Below are 26,528 nucleotides of genomic sequence, written 5' to 3'. Positions count from 1 at the left end.
CCCTCACCCTCACTCCCACGCTGAAGGGAAGCTCCAAGGGTCTTGCTGAGGCTGAGGCCAGAGCTACAGGGACTGGAGTGCCCCGGTATCCTTCTGCTCTTCTAGCTGCTAGTAGGGGAAAGTTTAGGGGCTTTAGGGAGATTCAATGCAGCTCGTTCCTTCTTTGCAACACTAAACACTTGCATTCAATCAACAAGACATAAACTGTTTATGCACACTGTAGAAGGTGGCATGTAGAATAGCTTCAATGGGGTATTTGTCATGAGTTTCTTACCCAATGTACTTATTCTTTCCTTGATGGTAGGATACTAATATTTTGATAACTTTGTCTCAAATACCATTTTTTTCCCAGTTTATGCACAAACTTAAATTTCATAACTTAATGTTATCGAACAAACATATCTCACAGGTTTTATTTTTTCTCCTTTTTCAGTAGATATGGAGTTATATAGTGGGTTGGGTTTTTGGTTTTTTTGTTTTTCTGGTTTTTTGGTTTTTTTTTTTTTTTTGCACTAAGATTGGGAAGAGGGTGAAAAGTATTTCCTGTTCATCATGCAAGCTTTTTATCAAAACAGCCCAAGGCTTGGTGGAATCCAAATGCATTTTTATTCATTTGAATTTCAATGAAAAATTTCAGTCTATCAGACATTAGTAAAATCATGCACTTTGTTACATTCTTTTCATACCCTTCTACACTTCTCCAGTTAATATCAAAAGCATTATCATTTTAGTATTAACTCAGCAAATGTACAAAGCTTTCCGAGAAAATGGTACTTAGTTACACAGCTTAACTCAAGGACAAACATTCCAGAAATATTATTCATACTTATGCTGATTAACATAAATGCAAATCATAAACTCTGCCTGCAGTGCAGATAGCAGAAATTGCTGTAGAGCAGCACAGAGCCAAGGGTTCAAATGCTGATGAACGCAGGGTCAGGATGATGTGCATCTAGGAGTCTGTGTGGTCTGATGGGAGCACAAACATGATATTCCCTCTGAACATGGTCAGGGTGAGGTCATTTCCACAGAATGTGGCCACTTCTGGGGTTTGTACTTCAAAAACAATGCTGTAAAACGTCTCAGAAAAGTCGTGGAAAGTCTAGAAAGCCACCTCAGAAAATGGTAGGCAGTTCAGAACACTTAATTTGTCCAAGAGAGGTCAAGGAAGCATTTTAACCATGGTTTGCAAGGACTGACATGGGAGCGATGTTCCTGAGAGAAGATATTTCCTTGGTCTCTTGGAAAAAATGAAGGGAATTTATGTAGCTGAAAGGAAATGACACAGGCCTATGTTAAGGAACATGGGGTTTTTTATACTGAAGGGGATTATCCATGAGAAAGTCCTGCTCAGTTCAGGGTGGCTTATCCCATCATTGGAGGCGTTCAGAATAGGGAGAGCAGGAGGATCAAAGCTGTGTGAGGCTGTGGGCTTGTTTGTATTAATGAGTAACTGCTGGGTTTTGCAACTACACCACCAGAAGCTGAATGTCCCCTCCGGCCTGTCGGTCACATCCCCTCACAAGCGTGGCTGGTTCATCCACCCCATGGGCAGTAGTGGGACCTTTCCACTGTGGATGATGTTTGCCTCTGCCATCCCTGCCCTCCTGGTCTTCATTCTTATCTTCATGGAGACACAGATCACTACGTGAGTATCTCCCCCTCCAACCTCAACCACTGCTAACCCCTAGACAGGCAAGGCCAGGATGGGTGCTGGTTCACTTGGAAATGCAACGGACATCCCAGAGGGAACAGCAAGAGCAGGATTCTGGCCATTTCAGACTGTACCTTGGCTTCTCCCGTCATCCTTTGGTTCCCCTCTTGGCACATGCTGTGGTGGAGACTGCCTCAGCCAAGCACAGGAGGAAACTGCTAACCTGAGGCTGGCAGCCACCATTCCCCTCCTCAGCCATCTTCTTGTTATCCCCATGTGTGCTGTCTCCAGAGAGCGCGTTGTCCCCAGCTGCAGTGCTGTCCCTGGGCCCTGACCTGGGCCTTGCACTGACCCAGGCTCTATTTTCTTCCAGACTGATTGTTAGCAAGAAGGAGAGGAAGTTGCTGAAAGGCTCTGGCTTCCACCTGGACCTTCTGCTCATTGGCACTATGGGGGGCCTGTGCGCTCTCTTTGGGCTGCCCTGGCTGACGGCGGCCACGGTGCGCTCCGTCACACACGTCAATGCCCTGACCGTCATGAGCAAGGCCATCGCACCCGGGGAGAAGCCCAGGATCGAGGAGGTGAAGGAGCAGCGTGTCACCGGAGTGCTCATTGCTGCCCTTGTCGGTGAGCCTCTGCTCAGGGAGCAAGGGAGGGGCGAGGTCAGCACCGAGCACTGGAATCTCCTGGCAGTGTCCCTGCCCCGTGGGCCTGTCGATGCTCTGCCTGCTCACTGCAGGAGTGCCCACACCTACCCATACTGAGCTTCCTTTCCCTGGTGCTCCAGGGCACAGAGGAGGTGGGGAGGCTGAGGTGCCTTGTGGAGGGGCTGGTGTGGGACACGCATGCTCTGAGCTCTGTCTGTGCAGGTCTGTCCATTGTGATGGGGAACATGCTGAGGCAGATCCCCCTGGCCGTGCTCTTCGGCATCTTCCTCTACATGGGGGTTACATCGCTCACCGGCATCCAGCTCTACGAGCGCCTGCTCCTGATCTTCATGCCATCCAAGCACCACCCTGACCACATCTACGTTGTCAAGGTGAGCAAAGGCAGGTTGCACAGAACGAGGTAATGAGGAGAAGAGGAAGAAGAAACAGGTGAGGGGAGGATGGCATTTTGTTAGAGTGATACTTGGCTTAGTGATCCTGCTTGGGTGCAAGTTTGTGCTGAGAAGTGCAAGGCATGCAGAGAGGTGGTACAATGCTGGCAGGCTGCACCCAGGAGTGTATTGTCAGGATATTGTATGGATTTGACAGATAATTTGTAGGATTGATGCACTGCTAGAGGGGGTAGAGGGACACTGCCTTGCTAGGTGGGTATGCTGCCAGGTAGCACAGAGGCTGATGTGTTATGGAGTTCTACCTGGCTATAGAGTAAAGGAGGATGGACTCTTCAGCAGCAGTACTCTGCTGTACTATGCTATGCAGAAGAGTTTTGTTTTGCCAGTTGGGTCTTTGTTAATCTGTGTGGAAAGATAATGCGTTCTTAGACTGGATTTACCTACTAGGTGAAGACCTGGAGAATGAATCTCTTCACCTGCATTCAACTGGCCTGCATTGTACTGCTCTGGGTGGTGAAATCTACAGTGGCATCGCTGGCCTTCCCCTTTGTCCTGATCATGACAGTGCCATTGCGACGCTTCGTGCTGCCCCGCTTCTTCCACGACAGGGAGCTCAAAGCGGTGAGCTGTCCTCAGTCTAGCTTGCAACACTGGAATGAGATTGAGGAGATTTGGCAGCCTGAAAGGCTGGGAGATCATGGGCCAGCAAAGCCTTGAGGGTGTTTGTTCAATAGCAGTAAGTGGGTGGATGGCTTCCTTGGATCTTGTAGCCCTGGGAGTGCAGTGAGAGATGGATGGGCAGCCTGGGGCAAGGAAACAGGTTCCTACCAGGCAGAGGCCTGGAATAAGGATTTCCCCTTCCATCTTGTGGCTCATTCATCAAGAAACACACCAATTCCCCACTGAACCAGCAGCAAGAACAGCCCAGCAGCACATCAGAGCCTATGGCTGTAGGCACTTCAGCATGTAACCACAGTACCAGGCTTCTGGCAGCTCTTCAAGAGCTGGCAGCTCCTCTGCTGCTGTCAACATCCTGAGCTTTTGTTGGAGAGCCTGGAGCAGCACCCAGAAGTGAGTGCTGCCAGCAGGGGGAGAGGAAGGAGCTGCAGTGCTGGACCAAAGCCCCAGGCTTTAGAAGGGAAAGGGCATTGGGCTGGGGATGCATGGATGAGCATGAGGGTTTAAAGCAGGAGCCTGTTGGGAGGGGAAGGAGCAAGAGCTTTGCTTTTCCCAGCACAGCTCAGCTGACTGGGTGGCTGTGTACTGATCCCTCTGTGCCAGGCTTGACCCCACAGGGGGGGCAGCTGTGGCCTTCATAGCCTGGTCTCTGCCTCTTCTCAGTTGGACTCGGAAGATGCGGAGCCAAATTTCGATGAGGACGGCCGGGATGAGTACAACGAGCTGCACATGCCTGTGTGAGCTGGGAGCTGCCCTCCCTGCTTGTGAGACAGGCGGCTCAGGCCTGCTCACCCCTCCCAAGAACTAACTGGAGACTTGCCATGAGTCACACTGTCTCTTGCCTGGACCAATGAATGGCTGTTCCATAGCCCTGCAGGATGCAGCCCAGCTCTGGCTGCCCCATCGCTCGCTCAGCAGAGGCTGTGAGTCTCTCTCCTCTTGGACCTGGTGTGCTGAGAGATGCCTCTCACATCCCAAAGCTGTGTGGGTCTTGAGTGCCCCTGGGTCAGGGGTCTGTCCCCTTCCTGCTGGAGGCAGCCTGTGCCTGGTCTCCAGGCGGTGAAGGGGAACCATGCCAGCTGGTGCCACTGCATTCCCCTCCACTACCATGATGCTTGGGTAGCTTGGGTTTCTCAGCACGTGACACTGAGCGCTCACAGGAATGGGCCAGAAGCTGCCTCTTCTCCCAGGCCAGCAACCTCCTTACTCAGCTGGCAGATGCCTTGCTCCTGCTCTCTCTGCCCCCTTCTAGGAGTGCTCACACCGAGCCTCTGCCACAGCTTCTGGCCCACGAGGCTGCCGCAGCCTGGCAGACAGGCAAAGAGGGACTGGCACCCTGGCCCAGTCCTCCAGACCGTTTTCTGTCCAGTCACCTTCCCAACTGACTGTTTTCAGCTCTTGCTTGACATGGAAGAGGCTGTTTGGCTCCTCTCCCTCTCAGTTTTCCCAACCTTTTTTCCAAAGGCAAACTGCACAGGGAGGGAAAGCAGGAGACAAACAGGTATTCAGAAGCCTTGAATGCCTGCCCTCTTGCAGGAATTAAGAGGAGTCCTCTGCCATTCTGCACCACAGAGGTTGCAGGAGTAAACACTCATCACAGGGCTGTGTCCCAGTTCCTGATCCCCACATTCTTGTCTCTGAGAACAAACCATGTTTAAGAAGCTACACACGAAATATAGTGCTGGAGCACAAACCAGTCCTTTGGGTCCCCTCCTTTTCCCTGTGCAGTGATCCACGGAGTCTGGCTCCCTGCAAGCCTGCAAGGAAGTCACTGAAACCCCAGCTCCAGTTTTGCTGCCATACTGAGTTCGCCTTTCATGTCCAGCAGTGCCCTCCAGGTAGGAAGGAGCAGCACTCAGGGTGCCCAGCACTCAGCCCCCATCACCTCTGGGCAGCTCCACAGAATCACAGAATGGCTCAGGTTGGAAGGGACCACAGTGGATCATCTGGTCCAACCTCCCTGCCCAAGCCAAGTCATCCCAGAGCACATGGCACAGGATTATATCCAGACAGTTCTGCAATATCTCTAGGGAGGGACACTCCACAGTCTCTCTGGGCAACCTGTTCCAGTGCTCAGTCACTGCACAGTAAAGTTCTTCCTCGTGTTCAGGTGGGACTTGCTGTGCATCACACCTTCCCACCTGACAGACCTGTTCCCTAGGGTGTCCCCGAGCTGGCAGCCTGTGTTCAGAGCTGGCCCAGGAACTGTTTGATGGTGCCCTTGCTGCCCCTGGAAACTCCAAGGTTAGTGCCAGGAGAGAAAGGCAGCTCAGCCTCTTCCTGATGGTCAGAGCTGGACTGTTCTTCCAGAGGAAGCTGGGATGCTCACTTCACCATTGGACTTGGGAGAAGATGCTGCCCCCATTCCCACGTACCAGCCTGGCTCCTGCGAGAGATGGTGGGTGCTTCATTACCGGGAGGGTCCAATGCCTTCCTCGGGAGGCTGCAGCAATATCCCATCAGAGAAAGAAGCCTCCCCACAGCAGGTCCTGCCCACAGCCTGGCCCCTACAGGGCCCGGGGCAGAGAGACAAGTGTCTCTGTGTGTCTGTGGCCGTGTGTGTCCTGTCCTCCCTGTGTAGTGTAGGAGGCCTGTTGTTTCTGTGCATTGTGACTCTTCTGACTGTAGTGGAAACAGCTACACCAATAAACTCTTCACAGGAACTGTGCCTCTGGCTCTACGCTTCTGGTTTTATCACCAATGGCAATAAATTAAATGGATTGAAATTCCCCAGCACAAAACTTCCTTGCCCACCACAGCCAGCAAGGCAGCAGGCCCCAGCTGGAGCAGGGACTGTCACCATGTTCCCAGCATGGAGGTGGGCTTTCTGTCACCATCACTGAGCAGACTGGTTACTGTGGACTCAGCCTCCACACTGGCTGCTGGAAACAGGAGACCGAGCCCCATGTTTCACCACATGAACCACAAGAAACACATTCTCCTGCCTCTCTGCCACCAGTTCTCCGGGGGGGGTCTGGGATTGGGCCAGTGTTCACTTGCTCCCGCACAGGGGACTAATGCCAGTCCAGGACTGCACTTCTACCAGAAGTTTCTCCCTCTTTGCTATATGAGAAGGGGTTTATATTTACAAAAGTAAACCTGTCCAGAGACTTAAAAATAGAAGTTCTTTTCCCAAAATTATCAACCTTATTATTTCAAATAATTGTATTGTTTAAGTAAACTGTTTGGGTTTCTGTTTCTGCCACCTGGGTTCAAGTACGCTCAAGTTATCTTCTGCAGTTATTTTTGTTCTCTGCAGCCAGGAGGGACTGGCACACCTCTGTCAGATACCACTGGCAGCCATTCACATGGCTGTGTGGCTGGGAAGTTAAGGAAACTGCTAGCTAAAGACATTTCTACAACAAAACTGTGAAGAAGGGCCAGTGGCAAAGTTTCCCCTTTCCCTTGTGTGTCTGAAAGTCCTTGCAGAGGGTTTTGTCTCTGCTTTTCAGACACTCAAACTTCATTACAATAAAATGTGAAAACCTTGTTTCCTCTTCCCCATGAGGAAGGGTTTGGGGGGTGTGGGGCAGGTAATGGTGGCAGGAGGTGGCAGCACAGTCCATTCCTCACACTGGCAGGAGAGTGGCTCTGGTTTGCAATCCCCAGCACAAGTGGGTTTGTTCAGATGTGAATTCCCCATTTTGGGGAGGGCAGAGCTGATGCAGGACAATGTGTGAAGCTCCAAGAGCAGCCCCAGCTCAGCGGTGCTGAGGTCCTGCTGGCTGTTGCAGATGCCAAGGACCACCCTCAGCAAGTGCTGCTGAACACTGGGGACCTTGCACATCCCTGCCACGGCCCCAGCCCAATGCTCTCTGTCTCCCGCCCTCCATCCACCTCCCCTTTGTCCCTGCAAAAGAAGGGACTCACCAGCCCCAGGAGAAGCACCAGGAAGAGAAGAAAGAGCTGAGCAGGGCCCTGCTGACCACCAGGGGAGGAACCTGCCCTCTCCAAGCATGGACACAAACCTTCCTTCCCATGGGAACAGCAGGTTTGGACATGTCCCTTGTGCTGCAGCCAGCCTTTCCCAGAGCCAGTTGCACAGACATTGCCACAGAACTACAGGGCAGAGATGAAGCTCCATCGAGCTCTGCTCCCTCACACAGGTCTTAGCAAAGGGTATTTTCCTAGCACGGATGTCTGAATCCTGGGCACAGGCTTGGACAGCATATTTCTTCAGTACAGGTGAGTGCTCCTGTAATTTGTCTGGCCTTCACTCCTTTCCCTGGGAGGTTTGCTTCCTGGCTGCTGCCCTGTGCCCCTGCCCCATCCCTCCCAGCTCATCATCCCCTCAAGGCTCTCCAGCCCTCCGGCTCTCTGAGGTGCCTGTGCTGGGACTGGTCTCCAAAGGGACTCTTTGCAGAAGTGATTGAGGCACTTCTGGTACAAATCTGTGCCTGTGCAAGGTTCCCCTGTCCAGGTGCATACTTTTGGCTGGGATATACCTGGTCACAAGCTGCTGTGTTTTGCTCGGCAGAGATGGCTCTCATGAGCTCCCATGCAGAGAGGGGGCAATGCTGCTGTGAGGTGTGGACAGGGAAGGCTCAGCCTGAGCTCTGAAATGTGACTGCCAAAGCTTCCTCCCTGCAGGGAGCAGCAAGGAGGTGGGCTGGCACCCATGAGTGTCCTGCACGGCTCAAAGGGGGTCATGCAGGAGTCAGAACTAGGAGAAGTGCTGAGCATCAGTGCTGCACAACATCCCCCATCTCTGCTGCCACTTTGTTCTGTGACCCCCTGGGCTGCCAGATGTGATCTTGTCATTGAGCAGGATGGGAGAATAATCCTCCTCATGTGATTTCTGCAGAGAAGGGGGGACCTTGTGATCTCTGCTGCAAGAGCCCAGCTGGATGATTTCCTTCATCCATCAGCCCAGTGTCCCTGGAGGATATCCCCCCTCCAGCACACAGAGTACAGCAGCCTCACTGGGGCTGGGACAGGCTGGGGCTGCCTCGTGCTGTGCCAGGCTCTCTTCCTCAGCACAGACACCTGGCCGGAGGCTGGGGCCAGCTACTGCTGCTCTGAACTGGGGCTGCACTCTCTTTTTGGCCCTGGAGGTGTTAGCACAGCCATGCCTGCTTTTTTCCTTCGCTAGTCCAGGAGCACAGCATTTCAGGTTGCCTCCCAGGACTTTTAAGGGACAAGCACAAAACAGGGCAGGGATTGGCATTGGTTTGGCTGCAGGTGCACAGCAAGAAGAGCTCTCTCCTTCAGTACAAAAATGATTTTGCAAGCTGAAACTGTGCAGGGAAGATCAGGAAGAGGAAACGTGCATGGCTCAGGCTACCAGCACCCATCAGCAGAATTCAGCCACAGCCAGGGGTAGTGATACGACACCATTTAACCTCCTTGCTTGCTCGCCTGGGCTGCTGGTTGTGAAGGAGACAAAGAGCTCCCCTGGCAAAACAGCCCAGTCTGGGAATTGCCTCCACCACAGCTGCCTGACGTACTTTCTACAGCGTGAATCACAGAGTAATGGTATCTGCAAGCAAAGCCCTGCTTATGCATTTAGTTGAGCAGAATCCACAAAGCTGCTTGTAGCAGAATCAGCTGTGACCTCCACAGCATTGTGCCATTAATAGCAAGGTTTGGTCTGGGTCAAACAAAAGCAGGGCAGACTTAATAGGAGAGGAAATGAGATGGATGCGCTCGGCTGGCCTCTCCCCACATGCTCCTACTGTAATTATAGCCTGGTGCTGTTCAGCTCCCTCATTCACAAGTCTCATCACTGAGGCTGCATTTCTCGTGGCCAAGGTGTAAAAGCCACCCACTGATTTGTTGTGGCCCCAAGCAAAGTGGCAGCAGCACAAAGGGAGCAGTGGCAGGGAACCTCAGCTCCTCACTGCCAGGAGCTGGATGTGTGGCCTGGGATGTGGAAGGGAAAGGAAGGAAGGGTTGGGCTGAAGGAACAGGAGCAGGACCGCTATCTGCAGAGAAAGCTGGAGATACCTGATTATGGGTTTGGTTTGTCAGCACGGCCAAGTGCACATGGGGCTGGCAGAAAGTCCCAGCTGTGGTGCTGGTCCCAGTGATGCAGCTCAGGAGGCTGCTTCAGAGGGACATGGGGGTGGCACATGGTCACAGGGGGGTGGGTGTGCCCAGCATCCACCCCCAGGCCCATCTGCTCCAGTGCTCTGCTTTTGTGCTCAGGCTGAAAATGAAGACAACATCCTGTTTTCCTGACCCTAGAGAAAGGGCAGCCCTGGAGGGCATTCCTGGGCCTGGATGGGATAAGAAGCTTTTCCCGCTGTGATCAGACTAAGCAAGGGTGTAGCCACCCTTGTCCTGAGCTCTGTAGTGTGCAGAGGCAGCGCTGTGCCTTGCAGTGAGACGGGCTCACTGCTGGTGGCTGAAGTGATACGGGAGCCAGCAGGGTGCCCAGGACAAATAAACCCTCCCAGCTCACACTGTGCTCCCTTAGGAGCAGGACTCCCCCTCACGCTCTGCTCTCTGGGGGAGCAGGTGCCGCAGTGCTTGGTGTGACCCTGTGAAAGCCTCTCCAGACATCCTTAATCACATTCCTCTGGAACAGGGACACATCTGGTACAAACATGATCCTGTCCCCAAGGAGCTCAGGCTAATTCCTGTCTCAGAGCCTCGAAGCAGCCCCGGGCAGGGAGAGCTTTGATCATCAACAATCACCACTGCCACTTTGCAAGGGATGGGGCTGCAGCAGGGATCCACAGCTTCATGAGCTGAGCTCAAGCAGCCCAAGCCTGAGCTGGCCTGGCCAGACTGACCAAGTCTGAGGGGTGGCTGGGCTACCCCACAGTGTGGGAATGGGAGAAGGGAGAACCTGCACTTTTCAAATGTTGATTTATAAGCTGATTTCAAGGAATTGTGAAACTAGAACAAGGAAAGGGCCAGAAGTGTGGGATCAGTTTGCACCCTACTGCATGGTCTGTGTGTCCCCTTCCTCTTGCATGCATGCAGGCTGTGTTAGGAGAGTGCTTTGGCATCAGGGTCTGGCAGTGGGTGGCATGCTTGATTTTTGGCTGCTGTTCTCATTAGTTCTCCGTCTTTGGTGAACACATTCCTGGCTGTCCTGTGCTTTGTGAGAGGGGGAATTTGCCTCAGCAAAGCAGCAGGGCCTGTCAGGGGGGGCTATGATGGTGGCAATGCACAGCACAGCACGTGTGCTTCCTTCTGCATCTGTGCCTCCCTATGCCTTTGTCTGGGCCAAGGTATCCTGCCTCTGCTGCTGGCTCTCCCAAATGAGATCATGCCAGGGACGACAGTGGAGGAAATCAGCCCTCCACCCTACGAGCACAGTTCTGATGAGCCATTGAGGACCTGCAGCCAAGGTGTCACAGCTCATCCCCTCACAGCTGATGGCAGAGCAAGTCTGTGAGATTCTTCCCACCCACAGCGGGGCATGCCGGCCTGCCTGCCTCCCAGGAATGTGCCAGACCCGTGGCAGAAGAGGAAATTAAGATATTGTCTGGAGTCCAGGAGGAATTCCTGCCTCAGCTTGTTCCTGCCAGTCCTCTGCCGACCTTCCCTCGGCATGGAAAGCCCAGCAGGAAGCTGACTCACTGTCTGCTGCTGCCACGCTGGGTGCGGGCCGGCTGCCTGAGGGCTGCTCCTTTCAGGGATGCAGGGATCGCTCACTGCTCAGACCCACCAGCACCTGCCTGCCCTGGCTGTCCTCTCCCAGGGCCCAGCACTCTGCTGACAGGCAGAGAGCAGCCACGGCATCCTGGTTCTTGTGCTGGGCTGAGAGGAAGGTTGGGAGCTCCTTGGGTTGCTGCCACTGCTGCCAAACACTCAGTGAGCACTGCTGTGCCAGGCTTGGGAAAGGAGGCAGCCCCGAGGCTGGCGGGAGGAGATGGGGGCTGATGGGCTGGAGAGGTCCTGGGCTTTTCCTGCACAGTGGGGCTCATGTGACAGTGAGTCAGCAATCACTGCTTATCAAAGCTCTGTGAAGAGGTAGGTGGTCACAGCCAGCCCTCCCCAGAAGCAGCACCTAAAGCCAGCTAGGGAACAGTTCAGAGATTGCAGCTTCCAAGTGGGCTGTACGAATGCAGGACTAATGCTATAATCCTTCAAAAGAAAGGAACAAATTTCAGGTGTAAGTTTCTTGTCAAGATACTTCCCACCTTTTCTACTCAGCTGATATAGGGCTTACAGTGTCTGTCACTGATGCCCCATTTGGGGAATCCAATGTTCATTGACTGAAGAGCTGGAAAGTTACTTTGTTCTAAGGACTGGGTCAAGGCATCTTCCTTTTCCCTCTTGTAAAGTGTCAGCCAACAATAGTGTAAACGCTAAAAACCTTGCCCTTTTGAAAGGTTCTACCCTTCCCTTCTACCCTGGATGACAGGAACCATGACAGGAACCATGGCCAGAGTTTCTCCTGGGAAGTCTGGGAGGGGATGTCTGGCGGCAGAGATCCTTGTTGGTGGAGACTGCTGGCTGGCAGGCAGATAGAGGAGAAAGAAGTGTGCTCCTCAACTTTCCCGTGGTTGTGAGGAGCTCCACGGCCCCCTGGTGACCAGCCAGAACTGAGAAGCTTAGCAGCCAAAATTGTCTGCAGAAACAGCATCAGCAGGAATCCCCTCTCCTCCCATGAGGAGAAGGCTGGCTGTGGCAGAAACAGCCAGGTGGCAAATGTGTGGCTGTAAAGAGGACTGTCAAGGACACTGTGAGTAGATCTATCCCCTTCTCTGACACAGTGATTTGCCTTGTGGATAGAGGTATTACATGTGAGATAAGAACCGCAGTTGGGCTTCTGGTGCCATCTTGCATGGTGCTTTCATAAGACAGGGAAAGTGGTATAGATTAAACTAATCCAGCACAAGTACAAAAGAGCCTGCATAGTCACACTCAGGATAGCTCTCAATAACTTGGTATTAAAATGGAAGGACACAGTGACAGTGACTCATATATCAGGAAACTACCAAAAGGCCCAGAGAGTGAGGGTGGAAGAGTGGTGGGGGTGGTCATCACAGGTGAGGCAGTGGCCTCAGTGTGACTCTGTCCAGTGGCAGATGTCAAACAAGATACTGCCAATCTACCTCAGAACCCTCTCCGTGTTTTAAGCAGTTTAAAACCCTCCCATTATTGACTAAAATAATAATAAATTAAAAAACCCTTCCCCCACACCCCTCCATTAGGTTTCCTTTCTTTCAGAAAAAATATATAGTTTCTGATGGCACAAAACACCTTCACAGAGCACTTGTGAATCATGATCTGGCCACACTTCGATTTGTGATCGAGTTCTGTCTTTGAACTATGATTTGGAGAAACTTTGCTCAGAGTACTGCTCTTTGCCACCTGTTCCAAATCTCAGAGACATCATTTCGAAGCTCTATCAGGATTCCTGTTAGCGGTCCCTCTCCCTGCATCACGCTATGATGGTCTGTGGAAAAGCTCCAAACCCGAAACGTTTGCTGTTCTGGGTGACATCAGTTGTCCTTACAAAGGTCCGCACTTGGCTTCTGTGCCCTGTCCAGCAGTGTCCCCCGTCCCCGCCGCGTGTCCGTGGGTGGCACCGGCCGCTCGGGCCTCCCCCACCCCAGCCCTTCTCAGCCCCCTCCTCTCGAGATGCGCTCCTCTTCCTCGCCGCTCTCACCCCGCTGCTGCTGAGCGCTCCGGCCCGGCACGGCCCCGCCGCTGCCGCAGCAGCCGCACTCCGGGGCGGGCGGAGCGGGGCGGAGCGGGCGGCCCGGCCGCTCCCCGCTGCCCGCGGCCGGCGAGGCGGAGCCAGCGGGGCCGGGAGCCGTGCCCGCGCGGCCGCGGCGGTGCGGCGCTCAGAGCCGGGGCTGCGCTCCGCGGGGTCCGCCGATGGACGCCTCTCTGCGCCAGGTGGGCAGCGGCGGCACGGGCGCGGCGGCGGGGCTCGGCCCGCTCGGGGCCGGCACAGGCGGGGACCGGGCGGGGGCCGGCAGGATTGGGTCTCAGCCGGGCATCGGGGCGCCGTGCCCGGGCCAGGAGCGCCCCGGGGCCGTGGGACGTGCGCTCCCCGCGGGCCGCGCCCCCGCTGCCCCCTCGCCGACACGGTCCCGGTTGCACTTTCTCTGGAGCGATGGGATGCGGAGGGTTTTGTCCCCGAGCGCTCCCCAGCCCGGCGCGGCGCCGCGCAACCCAGCGAGGGGCTGAAGGGTCTGCGGGAGCCGGAGCCCGGCCGATGTGCGGTGTCGGCAATGCCGACCGGGGCTGCTTGCGGGAGGAGAGGTTTGTCGCATGATAGTCATGGCTGCCCGGTGCCGGCTCCTTAATGCTCTGGAACGACTTGAGGGTCCGGAGCCTGCTCCTGCCTGCGTGTGTGTCTCAGAGCGGCTGGCCTCGGGGCACCGGGCCGGTGTGCAGGCGGGCAGCGTGCGGCGGGAGCGCCCTGCCCTTCCGTGCCGCTGCCCAGTCACCGTCACGGCGGCGGGCAGAGCGGCTCCCGAGGCCGGACCCGTGCTGGTACCCGCGGCTCTGGTCCCGCCTGGCCGCGGTGCCCTCCCCGGCTGAGCACTCGGCCGTGCGGACACGGAGCTGCCGTGGGCAGCGAGTCACTGAGTGCGCGGGGCCAGGTGCCGGGCACAGCCCAGGCGCTCCGAAATTCTCCGTGCTGTTTTTCTTGCCCGAGCAAACACGGGTCTGCAGCCCAGCCTGGTGATGGCTTTGGTTGTGAGGGACAGGTGGGTGCAAGGCCAGGGCAGCCCATTCTGGACCCATGGTGACAGTGGGTGCCCGTGGCATTGGCAGTGGGCACGGCAGACACTGTGGGGTGACGGGGCCTTCTGGAGGTCTGCGGCTGAGGTCTGCAAGCCTCCTGTTTGGGGCATGACACATGTGCCCCCTCCAGCCCCAGATGGTTTCCAGGCCATTAACCTCAGTGTCTGGCCCTGCGAACCGCGGGTGCCGAGGGGGAGCTAGCAGCGCTCCGGAGCAGCCCGTGGTTGCTGGGCTGGAGCAGCTGATGGGCTCGGGCCTGCCCCCTCCCTGGAGAAGCGCTTTCTTTATCAGAGCAGATGTTTTCCCAGATCTGGCCCCAAAGAGGAAGGAGTGGCTGCCCCCGGGCTGTGCGGCTGGGGCTGCCCCGCAGCGTGCGGCAGCATCGCCAGCATCCCTCAGCCATTAACTGATTAACCTGCTGCTCCTGGAAGTCTGGGCCGTCTGTATCTAATCAGATGGAGGCCAGAGTTTCCCAAAGGGCCATTTCACCACAGCCTTTATGCCCACCCCTCTGTCAGGAGGAACCTCCTGGCCTCTTGCAACAGGAGTAGCCACTGAGGAACCTGAAGGAACTGATGGGAATGGGAGGCTGGAAAGGGGATGCCCAGAGGTGCATGCCTCAGCAAATAGCACCCTTCAGAGAACTGCCTGCTTTGTCCATCTCCAGGACGCTGTCCAGGCATGATTCTGCCATTATCTGAAGAAAAAGGGATTTCCAGGGGAGGGCTGAGGGGCACTCCTGGAGCCAGAGTCTCTCTAAGAGTCACACATCTCTTGTAAATCACACTTTAATCCTGATGAAGCAAGGTAGGCAAGGCTGGAGAACTGGGGTGAGTGTGTGCAGGAAGGCATCAGACTGCTTTGCAGGAAAGGCAGTGGGGGTGGGAGAGAGGGAATGTGACTTCCCCAAAGCCGGAATGTTTGGCATTTGCTGCACCCCAGCCACTCTTCCTCCTTCTCCATGGGGGGTTCTTAGCGGGAGGGAAAGTCTGAGTAGAAGGGAGTTGCTTCACTTCTTTCTGCAGCAGCAGAATACGAGCTTGTCCCAGGGGATGCGTGTCATGTCTTAGAGTGAATAGCTTAAACCCCAGTGTGCTCTTGGTCCTGCCTTAGCAGGCTCCCATGCTGTGCTTGCAGCATTTAGATTATCAAACTCAGCTGTGGATCAGTATCTGGGATTAGGTGGGGATGCCATGGGTCTGCACAGCTCCCCCTTTGGCATGCTGGAGACCAAAATGGCTTTGTGAGGGTTCAACCCACTTGCCATCCTGGTTCTGCAAGGGAGGAGTAGTTTTGGCCAGGTGTGCCAGCTCGACACTGTGGGAGGGTTTCCCATGTGCTGTACCCTGCTCTGCATGCAGACCCCAGGGGCAGCGAGCTGCTGGGGTGGTGACTGCTGCTGCTGCTGCTGCTCTTCTCCCACAATGTCCCAAACGGGCCAGATTAGAAAACCTTCATCCTCACTGACTGGTACAGCACTAAGATGTGTGTGTGCCTGTGCCATGGGAGCTCTGCTGTGCAGCATGGCTCAGAGATGTGATGGATGAGGCCTTTGCTGCAGCAGGGTGTGAGTGGAGGAGCCGTGTGTGTGTGCTCTGCCATCCTTGCGTGGCTGCTGCAGGGAGTCCTGTGCCCAGGCAGGAGGAGGGCCCTGGAGGCCCGGGCTGTGGCACGGTGACAGATGATGGTTTCCCTGTGTGTCTGGAGTGTGGGCAGGATGTGGGGTTGACACAGAGGATGTGACTCGCTCTCCAATTCCCCCTAAGGAGCAGGAATGTCATGGACAGGGTTAAAGGAGACACTTCTCCCATCCTGTCCTTCTGCACTCCAGTTGGAGTGACCAGTTAGCAGGGTCCCATAGTCAGTCAGCACTGAGGAGCAGCATTCAGTGGAGTCACAGACGCTGCTCTCCTTCTCATGTGCCACTGGCCTAGAAATGCTGGCATTTTAAGTGTTAAACAGCTTTCCTCAATGCTCTTGTGGTGAAATCCAAAGCTTTTCATCTGTGTTGTAAAATAAATCCCCTGAAATTCTTAAGCTTTCTGACATGGGGAGAGAAAGGCGGGGTAATTCTGTCTTCATTTCCTGCATGGCTGTGGTGATTGTAATTGTCCTCTCTACAGATGTCATGGTCTTCACTTACTCTTCCCCATGTTCTCCATGTTCCCCATCCTTTCCTGGCCACAGCCCTTCTCTTCTTTGTGGCCTGGGATATCTGCCATGGAGACAGGGAGAAGATCCATCTCTCTGGGGAATGCACGCAGATCAGGGAGAAGCCTCAGAGTCAAGGCTGTGAAGGAGTACTAAGGCTACTGAAGTTAGCATCATGCATGCCCTGAGCTGCTTTCTTGGCCCAAACTGACGTGGAAGCAGCTACCTCTGCCAGGTTTCTTTTGCTCTGGCAGATTTGCCCTGACTGCTGACTCCTTGATGCAAGTGGAAAGTGCCTGACTGCTCCACAAAGCCATCAGGGAGTCTACAAACTGTGGCCCTTTACTGGCCACAAGACACTCAACTGAATTTGCTGTGCTTTGGGCATCTCATGGTGTGAAGTCATGTGTATAAACATCTGCAGGCAGATGGGGAACATGGGTAAGGAGAACAACTGAAAGCACTTGACTGTGAATGCACCTTTGCAGTGTGGAGCCTGCCTGATTCATGGGTGCAGCAGGTACAGGACTGGTCTGATTTTTGGTTGCACATGCAATTCTCACCAGCTTTGGGCTCTCTGTTGAAGCTGCTTGGATGCATCATCCAGAGACCTGTGTCCCCAGGGAGCCCAGGTTGTGCTGGGTGGGAAGGGTTTGTACATGGCTGGATTAGGTTTCCTAATAGCTTGGTTTGCCCTTCCCATGCTCCCTGCAGTTGGGAGAAGGAGGAGCTCCTGTAAGAGAGGAACATGGCCAGATGTCCAGGAAAATCTATCCAGAGACTCTTGTCTGAGATAAGGGAAATGGTTCAGCTGACGTGGATGATGCTGACCATGAGTGATGGGCTGTCTTTACAGATAACAGTAAGTGGAATGCCCATGGGTTAACAACCATTGTCTTAGGAAAATGCCATCTTGGAAAGAAAAGGTACTAGAACATCATCTTCTCTAGCAGTGAGGCTGCTCTTTGAAGGAGTATTCTGGCCAAGCCTGTCTCCACCTCTCAGGAACATGTGCTTTGCCAGCTTCCCCTGACAACCTCCTCTCAGTCTACTGAGAATATTGTGACCTCTCAGAAAGAGGACTTGTAGGGATTAGGAAGAGATAGAGAAATGCTGACTGTTACATCCATCTTGTGTATGTAATGCTCTCTGTATCAATACCACACAGAGCACCCCCTCTCTGTTTAATTAGCCTGTATAGTGCAGCTGAAGAGCAGTACCACTGTCCTTGAAGATACCCATGCAGCTGGTGTAGCATGGATGTTCCTACACACGGGATCCTCCATGCAAGCTGTGTCTCCCCTGAACCATTCAGAGTGATAAAGAGGCAGATATAGGACAAAAGGGTTTGACTGCCCTGTTTTGGAGCAGCAATTGCAAGGAAGAAAGCTCTTGTGCCAAAGGTGACATGAAGAAGTGTCTGGCGGAAGAGAGGGAGTCCTGCTAGCTCCCTCCTTAGGGCATTCATCTGGAGCCAGGCTGCGTGAGCCGTGACCTTGTCACATCCCATCAGCAGCAAGAGGGTGGGCTGGCACAGGCTCTCAGTGAGAGCCCCCACATGAAGGAGAGCCAGGCTGCCCTGGGCCAGCATGCAGCTGCCCCACTGTGGCCTCCAAAGCCACTTTGTTCTGCTCTGGTTTCACTTCTTGCCACACTTACATTTAACAGAATGATCACAAATGTTTTGCAATTTCTTTTTCCCCTTTTGCTGTAAGGAGAATATGTGAACTATCTAAATGTGATTATTAAGCCTGAAACTTGTGAGAGTCTGGATTTCCTGGTTATCTTGCAGTTACCCTAAACTCTGCAGTTCTGCCTCCTCATTTCCATCTGTGATCACCCACAGTTCAGTGGTGATGTAGAGCCAAGTCTCAGGAAAAACACCTATGGAGGGCCTGTTATGCCTCACTTGGCACAGTGCCCAGAGGACTGAGGGGTCCTGTCATACAAATGTAATAATTGTCACAGAAACTGAACTGGTGGTGGGGCCTCTCACAGATCCAGTCATCAGTCTATTTCATGAGAAGGTGGAAATTAGGGTTAGGATGATGAGGGGTGTATTAGTGCTGTTTATTCCTGTTACTTGCATCTTGAGCCAATGATGAAGATTTGGCTGAATCACACTTTCTAGAAGGGCTTCTTATTTCTGGAAGATCCCTTGCTTTTTGCAGTTTCTTCAAGTGGTTACACAACCTTGTTTTAAAATAAATCCTGCTTCATTTCTGAGGTGTCTGGCAGATCCATCCGTTTTCGGGTCCTACTTTTCTTCTGCTTCATGAGACTCACTTTGTCCCAAATAACTTCTCTGCCTGCAAAAAATGATTTTCTGGCACCAGGTTGCCTCTGGGTTGCTGCAAAGGTGAGCCAGCAGGTAGCAGAGAGGGGTCTCAGTGCTACTGTCTGTCGTGTGCTCTCAGCAGGGTTGAGTCAGTGAGGATGCAGGGGCAGAGATGAGGTTGCAGCCCATGCTGGGCCACATGCTGCTCTGATCCCCCACTATCACTGTCTGGGCTAGATAGGTCAGCCCTAGCTCTGGCAAATCTACATAATGACATTAACATCTTCACAAATACTTTTGCACTACAAGGGATCCTTCTGAATAGCAAAAATGACTGAGCCTTTTATGTTGTCTCTGGAAGGCTTCTTTCTCACACCTCAAAGCATAAGTAAGCAGTAAACTTCCTTACTTCTGTTTATACATCCCGGACATGCATCAGCTCTTGTTGCAACCAAATGTCCTGGGAGTTTCTGCTCAGCAATTTGCAATCTTCTTTGGGTCTGTGACTTTCCAGAAGGCATTCCTCTGTTTGAAGTACTCCTTGCATTCCTTCTCTCCTGATGATGACCTTTCTGTTTGGCTGTACTTTAATCCTGTTTTGTTCTAACAGGGGGCTGTGGAATCCACACTGCTCTGATGGTCACATCCTTGTGGGGACTTATCAGCCAGATGTTGGCATCTGCTAGTACTGTCAGAATTACATGAGATTTTAGGTCCTTGATGAGAATATAAAATACTGCTGACCCTGTCACTGCAGGCATTTGTTGGAAACTCCCTCAATTAGTAGTGATCTTCCCCATCATTACAACAGTTTTGAGATCCCTTTGCTGCTGTTTGCTCCTCAAGAGCTGACTTTTACTGAAATTCTCTATTCTACATGGGCAACACCACGAGAGTCAATCATGGTCAGCACAATTATCTCGTGTGCTTGGATGCTAAGGAAGAAGAAGCCTTTTTCACTAGACTTCCTTCCCCATGTTAACTGGCACTGGACAGCAGTTAAAGCCAGAATATCCTTAAGATGGAACAGCAGAGAGCAAAACCTCTGTATTTTCCCTTGGGTTCTCAGACTCAGCAACCCATGGTTGCCAGGGATAATCCTGCTATCATTGCTATTTAGACTCTGACTCTTTCAATCTCTTGGAATTTCCTCAGCATTACCAGACTTATAAAAAACTAATAGCAACTGTTGAGAAACTTTATTGGACAGATCTCTGGGAACTCTTGGACCTGTTGATTTTTAAAATGTTTTGTGTCCTTTCCATTTACTGAAAGCACTTCAGCACCACAGTGTGATGCAAGATGGGTGCTTTCCAGGGATGTTTATTAGAAACTTCTGTCTGTCTCTATCACCACAGCACCAAGCCTGCCAGAGTTCAGGAAGTGTTTGGACAATGCTCTGGAGCAGATGGTGTGACTCTTGGTCCTGCGGAGGGCCAGGAGTTGAACTTGATAACCTTTGCAGGCTCCCTCCAACTCAACTTATTCTGTGATTCTATGATAAATCCCAGTGCTGCCATCCACATCTAGTAGTTGGAAGCTGCTACTAGCACATGTCTTTGTACCCAGTTATTTTAGAAAAGAGTGAAACAGACTCTGTTGTCTTTCCTGTCTCCCAGCTTCTTTCTTACATGGGTTGTTTGTCCCATTTTTTCCCTGTTTCCACTCTTATTTCAGATTGAAACACTGCATCCCAGCTCAGAGGCACTCCACTTGCTTTCTGAGTGGTATTTGAAGGAAGGACGCAGAGGACGAGCAAACACCAGGAAAATGTCTCACATGAAGAGTTTAAAAACCTGCGATTACTTTATTAGTGAAATGACAAATAGGGGGAGACATGGCAAAAGAGCAGAAAATAATGGATGAGACAGAGAAGGTGGATTGAATTCCTCTGTGTCTTTACCTCTGACTGCAAGAAAAAGGGATTTTGTGCTTCACAGTGATGAGACTGGTTTAAAAACGTACGTTTCTGTATGATGTGTGAGTCGGTGGTAGAACTCCACAAGGTAGGGAAAGTCAAGGATGTGGCAAGATGCAAAAAGTTATTGGGCATAATCCCAAATTATGCATAATAAACATTGCAGAAGAAATACTGTTTCAGGGCTCTTGTCTGAGATTTTTACAAAACATGTGGCTGCCCAGTGACAGACTGCTGGGTCCTTGTGGCTGCCTGAGGCCCTGAACTCCGTTCTGTGCACCTCAAACTCTGTCCTTCAGCCCAGCCTCACCCTTGAAGCCATTGGCTGAATTTGAGAGAGGGAGGGAACTGCAAGGAAGCCGCCTCGCTGTGTATTTGGTGGCAAGTGGGAGAGGCTTCTTTGAGAAGCACTGCCCAGGTTGAGAGCAGGGCAGGAATACCTTTTACTTGCTCAGTTTGGAGCTGCGGGCTGGTCAGGGGAAGTTTTGCTGGGGCCAGGCTGGGCTTTAGCAGATGCCATGTTACCTCCTTCCTTTCAGGGCTACAGAAGGGATTTAGGAAAGCCAGTGCTGCTCTGATGTGACAGGGAATACACATCTATAGATACCCATGTGATTAATGTGCTTAGGGAGCAACTCATTTTAATTCAGTTCCTAAATGAAGTTTTAGGCAGGGAAGATCTTGTAATGAAGGCATGGAATTCGTGTGTACTTTTATGAACTTAATGAAATTCAGTATGCATTTTCATGACTGGTGAGAATTGCTCAGGTGGTTGCAAACTCTGTGGGATTATTACTTCATCTGAGGAGGAGAGTGACTCCACTGCCCATGGTGGAATTGCGGGGGACAGCTCATCTTAAACTGAGCTTGGAGAGAGTGTACAGTGGTGTGGGGAAGGATTCACACCTGCCTCCTTTTGTGCACCTTGTGCTCATGGCAAAGGGCAGCTCTGAAGTATGTAAAAAACAGCTGGGGGCTCGTTCCCTCCCTGCCCATGACAAGCAGTTTGTGTGGTTCCTGTAGTGTGTAGCTGCTTCTTTGAGAAGATTAAGAATTACCTCCACAAACCAGGCATTTCCTGGGAAATATTTGGAGATGTTCTGGAGAATGAGAAGAGAAGCTGTGCAGCAGCCAAACTGGGGGAGGAGACAGGAACAGAACAGATGGGAGGGGGAGGCAAAAGGGGAGTGGGAAGCAGTGCACATACATCAGTGACCACAAGTGACAAACTCTTAGTGCTCTTAGATTATTTAAAATGCACAAACCTTTTCCTGATACTGCTATTCTGCAAAGCTGCTGGCAGACTGAGGGCTCTGCTCCTTAATTAGTGAGGAATGGGGCTGCTAATTGGCAGAACTAGGATGAGTCATGGGCTCAGCCTGGGCTGCAGCTCTGGAGCAGCAGGACCCGTGGCTGCAGTTTGTGCCCAGCTCTGAGCCCTGCTGGCTTGCAGGGGCTGCCCAAGCTCAGTGAGCTGCTCTGTGGGAATTGTGGGACCAGACAGGTACAATCCAGCCCCTTTTTGCTCTGCACTGTGTCTCCCTCATGCCTGACAAGAACCAGACTTTAGTTTCTGTTGTCCCTAGTGCTGTTGCAGGTATTGTCCTTCTTGCCACCTGCTCCAGGCTGGCTGCTGCCAACTGAGCTGTTCCTTCTGCCTCTCTTACCTGTGATCTCTGGGCTGCCCCTCCCTTCCAGGAGCTGGTCCTGGTTTTGCTGATCAGACAAAGCCCATGGCTTCATTTCAGCCTGCCATCAGAAAAACAGCACAGTTGCATTCCTTACCATATGGGGCTAGGCTGCCAGGGACTCCCCCTCCCCACCAACCCTACATCCATTAGCTAAGGCTCTTTATATTTGTCCTATCACTTATTCATGATCATCCAGATCAATCTCTTGGAAAGTGCATTTATTGAAACCTGATTCCGGCTTTGTCTGAATTGCAAGGGCCTTTCTGGCCCAGTCTCTGCCTCGTGGTTTGCAGCCACAAAGCCACTGAGGCTGGGAAAAGAGCTGGCTCAGCACTGTGCTGCCAGGAGAGCCTTTCCTAAGCCTGGGAGCATATGGATCCATTGCCAGGAGAAACACAAGGCTTGGATGCCCAATACCCACTGAACAGCCTCAGTGTGCTAGGACGACAAAGGTAAGTTATGTAGGTAGTACTTGTAGTTGAAAACTTGTTGCACCCACAGGGGTTTTTGTCTCAGACTCTCAGTGCAGGGGTGTACATTTTTGAGACATCCTTGCCCCTTGCAGAAGGGCTGATTTGGTATACTTACCTAAATCAAGGAAGGCACTGCAAGACCCTCTTGTAGTATTGTGCTTGTAGGTAGATGTGGAGGCTGAGACAGTAAAGTTCAAACACAAAGAAAACATAAAAAACTTCCTGTACGGGAAAAAGCAGACAATCGTATGCACCTTTCACACACTGAAAGGTGTCTTTCAAACAAAACCACTTCTCCTCTCTGAATAACCCTGGACAATTGTTGCAGCCATCCTGGTTTAGCCCCTCCTGAGCATGTTACTCCTGGCAATTGTGTAGGTTTGTGCACAAGGAGGAGTGGGATGTCTAAGTGCACTCAGAGAGGGGCAGCCCTGCTGTGTCCTGAGGTTCAGTGGGACAGCTCATTCTTGCTTGTGCCTGGGAAGAAGCAGTTCCCAGACGACAGAGGATGTCCTGGGAAAACGTGAAGATCCAAAGGTAGTCCAGAACATGGAGTAAGGAGAACAGAATAGCAAGACTTGTTTCTGAAGAGTGATACATCTGTGGAATTGCTTCCTTTATGTCAATCCCTGAATGGGTCTGCTGCTGGGCTGGGAGGCCCTGGAGAGGCCAAGGCACCTGCATGTGCAGGTTTTGTGCTCTGGAGCTTACCTTGCTGCCTTCAACAGCTGATAACTGATGAGTGTGTGGCTGCTGGCTGCACACTCTACTTCAATGTGTGGATGCCTCGCTGCTGCAGTCAGGGCTGTGTGCTGCCTTTCTGCTTCTCTGCTATTCCCTGGGTGCAGCACACAAGGTCTCCCTTATTCTTTCCCTGCTGACACACCATAGTGCATCTCCTGAGATCAGATACAGGCATGTGAATGCAAGGGAGAACTTCCAGTTTCAGTCACTCTTAAAAAAAAAAAAAAAAGGCATAGAAGGCCAAGAAATCTATGGCTTCAATTGAATTTTGATATCATGAATAGCAGGAAATGTTATTTATTTCTGCGTCTAGGATCCAAAGTGCCATGTGTTATTTGAACTGAGAAATGGCAGCTTAGAGTTTACTGTCCACAGAGGAAGGCATGATGGTGTGACCATGGGCCAGTACTGATGAAACACTGCTCTCTGTATGCAAGCAACTTTGTTTTCTAAATCACAACCCCACGGTACAAGATCACTTTTCAGGATTGTGCTTTGCTGTGCACTTTGTGGCAAGGCGAGTTCATGAATAGATTGTTACTGAGGCCATAGGAATGAGGATGTTGGTCTCAGAGTTTGTTTAACATTTGAGTGACCTGCCCTCGATATAGGAACTGGTACATTACTGTTTCATTCTTCCTTTCTGTTCCTGCTCTTGTTCCCTTTAAAACCAAAGCAGCAGACCAACCTAATAAACTCCTAGTAAAAGAATAATTGGGTGGGGATGAGCTCATTATATAAGGGGCTTGAGTTAACTGCATGATCAGTATTCAGCCAGCTTTATTTGATGGAAAGTGATTACACAAAATCATCACTGCTGTTCCTCCTCTGTCTTACAAGGTGTTCTCAAATTGGTGTTGCTTGTTGCTTCACAAACTGTTTTGTCTGTGGGTGAGGGTGGACCTTTTGTATCTCAGAATGGAAATTGAAGGGTTTTTTCTCTTGTCCTAGAAGAGCAGGATTTCAATCATGGTGCTTGTGGGACCTGGGCCCCCAGAGCTGGCACATCACTGCTGGGCACTGCTCAGTCCTGCTGACCTTGCTCCTCCTATGGAAGTTCAGCCTTGCTGCCTGGCAGTTTTTGGAAGTTTTCTGCTCAATTTAATCTTTTCAGCTGATCAATGAGATGTGTGGCATTGGGGGACAGGGGAGTAAAGTGGGGCAGTCTTTTTGGTGCCACCATCTGCTCCCGTATTTAGTCAAGGCTCCTTGGGGAATTTCATGTTTAGAAAAAAGGGCTGGTGGAAGGAGATGCACTAAAACAAACTCTGCCTTTCAGGAAATGGGGCTATGGCTATGCTGGGCAGAAGTTAAAATAATTATTTGCTCTGTGGTTCCTTTTCTGGCTGTCTCAGCACAATATTCCTTTTGGAAAAGCATAACTGGGTGCAGTTACTCTGCTGTGCAGAGGCAATTGCTGTTGTACAAACAACTACAACATCGGAGTAAACTGAAGTAAGTCATTCTGGGCAGCTGGAATATCACAGGGCCTGGGAGTTTCAGCATGTTGCCTTCTATTCCTCAGCAGCTCACAGAAGAACTGGGGGAGAAGAACTGCCATAAGCTTGTGTGGTGTTGTACAAAAGAGCTATGTCTCCTTGGAGGAGTATTTGTTAATACTTTTGCACATGGACTTCTGCTGGGAAAGGGGTCCGAATCAGTCTGGGCTGTTAGATAATTTCTATGTGTTGAAGATAGTTGAGTGATCCCATTGCCTATCTCCTTTTCCCTTCTGAGTGGTACCTATTGAATAACAGTATTCATGCCCATGGATTGTCTCTTCTGTGTCAGATTATCAGCTGCCTGTAGCTCCAAGTTAATTTCTGAGCTCAGGGAGTGGGAAGTCTGTGTAACCTGGATGCCCTGGTCTCCAGGGGCAGTGTGTGCAGGGTGCTGTGGTGGTGGCACACTGCCATACACAGGGTGTGTGTGCTGTGGCACTGGGGCACAGTGTGCATGGCGGGGTGCAGACTTGTCTTCTGATTAAACTGCACTTGCCTCAGGCTCTCATCCCTGCCACCCTGGGTTACTGGTGTCTGAAGGCATTGAAATGCACTGTTGGGGATGTTTACACTTAGTGTCTTATAAAAGGCTTTCTTTCATCCCACTGTTTGGAGACACAACCTTCCTGTTTTCTGACTCTTTGCTTTCTACCATGGCGGTAATAGGAGTCTGGTGAAAGTAGCAAAAAAATCTTTAAACATATGTTGATGTGCATATGTTTATGCGCACTAGTCAGAATGTGATTTGGGAAATTGATGATTTCTCAACAGCAGTGTCTTGCCCAGATGCCTCAGGACACTTTATTTCAAGCATCCAGAATTTTGGAAAATCCAAGAGGATGTAACAAGTCCTCTGTATAGTTCCTCAAAATCTGTGTGTGATGTACTGTCCACACCAGCGCTCTGGGATCTCAAATCTGTAATGTAAGATTCCATTTTTTTCTATTGCTGTTGTTCACTGGCCATGAGGATGATCTCTGCAGACCATCCATGGGTTTAGGTGCTGATCAGATGCAAGGGTGCTCTTCGTTCACTTGGTGAGGGGATATTAAACTGCTTAAAACTCTAGACCAGAGCACAGCAGTAAAGCTAGAGCACAACAGCAGAACTAGAATTATGTACACCTTTTTAATGTCATTAAACCCAGATCTTTTATTGGGAGGACTGGAAATGGGCCTATAGATGTATCTCCTACAGCAAAGAAAGTCCAGGGTACTAAAGTGTTTAGAGTGACTTAAGCAGTTTAAAAAAACCCACCTAAAGTAAAAACAAATCATTAAAAATAGAATTAGTGTTTCACATTTTGTATAATGTAATATAGAAACACTATTCAATTTCTTCAAACATATTAAGCCTACAAGCAAAGAGCTAATGGTGCTGATGGGATTAAGAGGGTAGGAAGGGCTTAAAGCTCCCAATCAATAATTTAGGGGCATAAAAAAAGGGAAGAAAGTCAGTCTATGAATCGATGAAAGGCAGCATGGCCCTAATGTTACTCAACAGTTGAGCACTTTGGATTTTTCTCAATATTTATCTAAGCAGAGTTTATGTGATTTCTATGGGAAGACATGGAAGTGATTAGTTTGCAATAACTGAAGTGTGGTGTGACTTCATGCCTAGCTCTGTAATTGCAGGTCATGCCCTGATCTGCCTTCATGCTCCTGCTCTTTCCCTTGTACCAGGTCCCACAGGCAGAAGGGACCAGTCCAGCAAACTT

The 26,528-nt window shown here is 51.5% G+C and overlaps 2 protein-coding genes across 5 annotated transcripts in view; both read left to right on the top strand.

Annotated features, from left to right (window-relative positions):
• Window positions 1-6,060, top strand: part of SLC4A3 (solute carrier family 4 member 3) — a 33,770-nt gene extending 27,710 nt beyond the window's left edge. For all 3 annotated transcript variants that reach the window (XM_064718999.1, XM_064718997.1, XM_064718998.1), the window contains 5 exons: window positions 1,482-1,648; window positions 2,028-2,281; window positions 2,524-2,693; window positions 3,162-3,335; window positions 4,056-6,060. In XM_064718999.1, coding sequence (XP_064575069.1) covers window positions 1,482-1,648; window positions 2,028-2,281; window positions 2,524-2,693; window positions 3,162-3,335; window positions 4,056-4,133 — 843 coding nt within the window. In that variant the 3' untranslated portion in view covers window positions 4,134-6,060. The remainder of the gene's footprint in view (window positions 1-1,481; window positions 1,649-2,027; window positions 2,282-2,523; window positions 2,694-3,161; window positions 3,336-4,055) is intronic.
• A 7,021-nt stretch (window positions 6,061-13,081) lies between these two features.
• LOC135450101 (unconventional myosin-X-like) overlaps window positions 13,082-26,528 on the top strand; it is an 87,984-nt gene continuing 74,537 nt past the window's right edge. For both annotated transcript variants that reach the window (XM_064717898.1, XM_064717897.1), the window contains exon 1: window positions 13,082-13,196. In XM_064717898.1, coding sequence (XP_064573968.1) covers window positions 13,176-13,196 — 21 coding nt within the window. In that variant the 5' untranslated portion in view covers window positions 13,082-13,175. The remainder of the gene's footprint in view (window positions 13,197-26,528) is intronic.

Source organism: Zonotrichia leucophrys, chromosome 7 (genome assembly GCF_028769735.1).
Source record: "Zonotrichia leucophrys gambelii isolate GWCS_2022_RI chromosome 7, RI_Zleu_2.0, whole genome shotgun sequence".
NCBI classification, from domain to species: domain Eukaryota; kingdom Metazoa; phylum Chordata; class Aves; order Passeriformes; family Passerellidae; genus Zonotrichia; species Zonotrichia leucophrys.
Note: the sequence above shows the minus strand (reverse complement) of the source record. Positions and strands in the feature narration are given on the sequence as shown.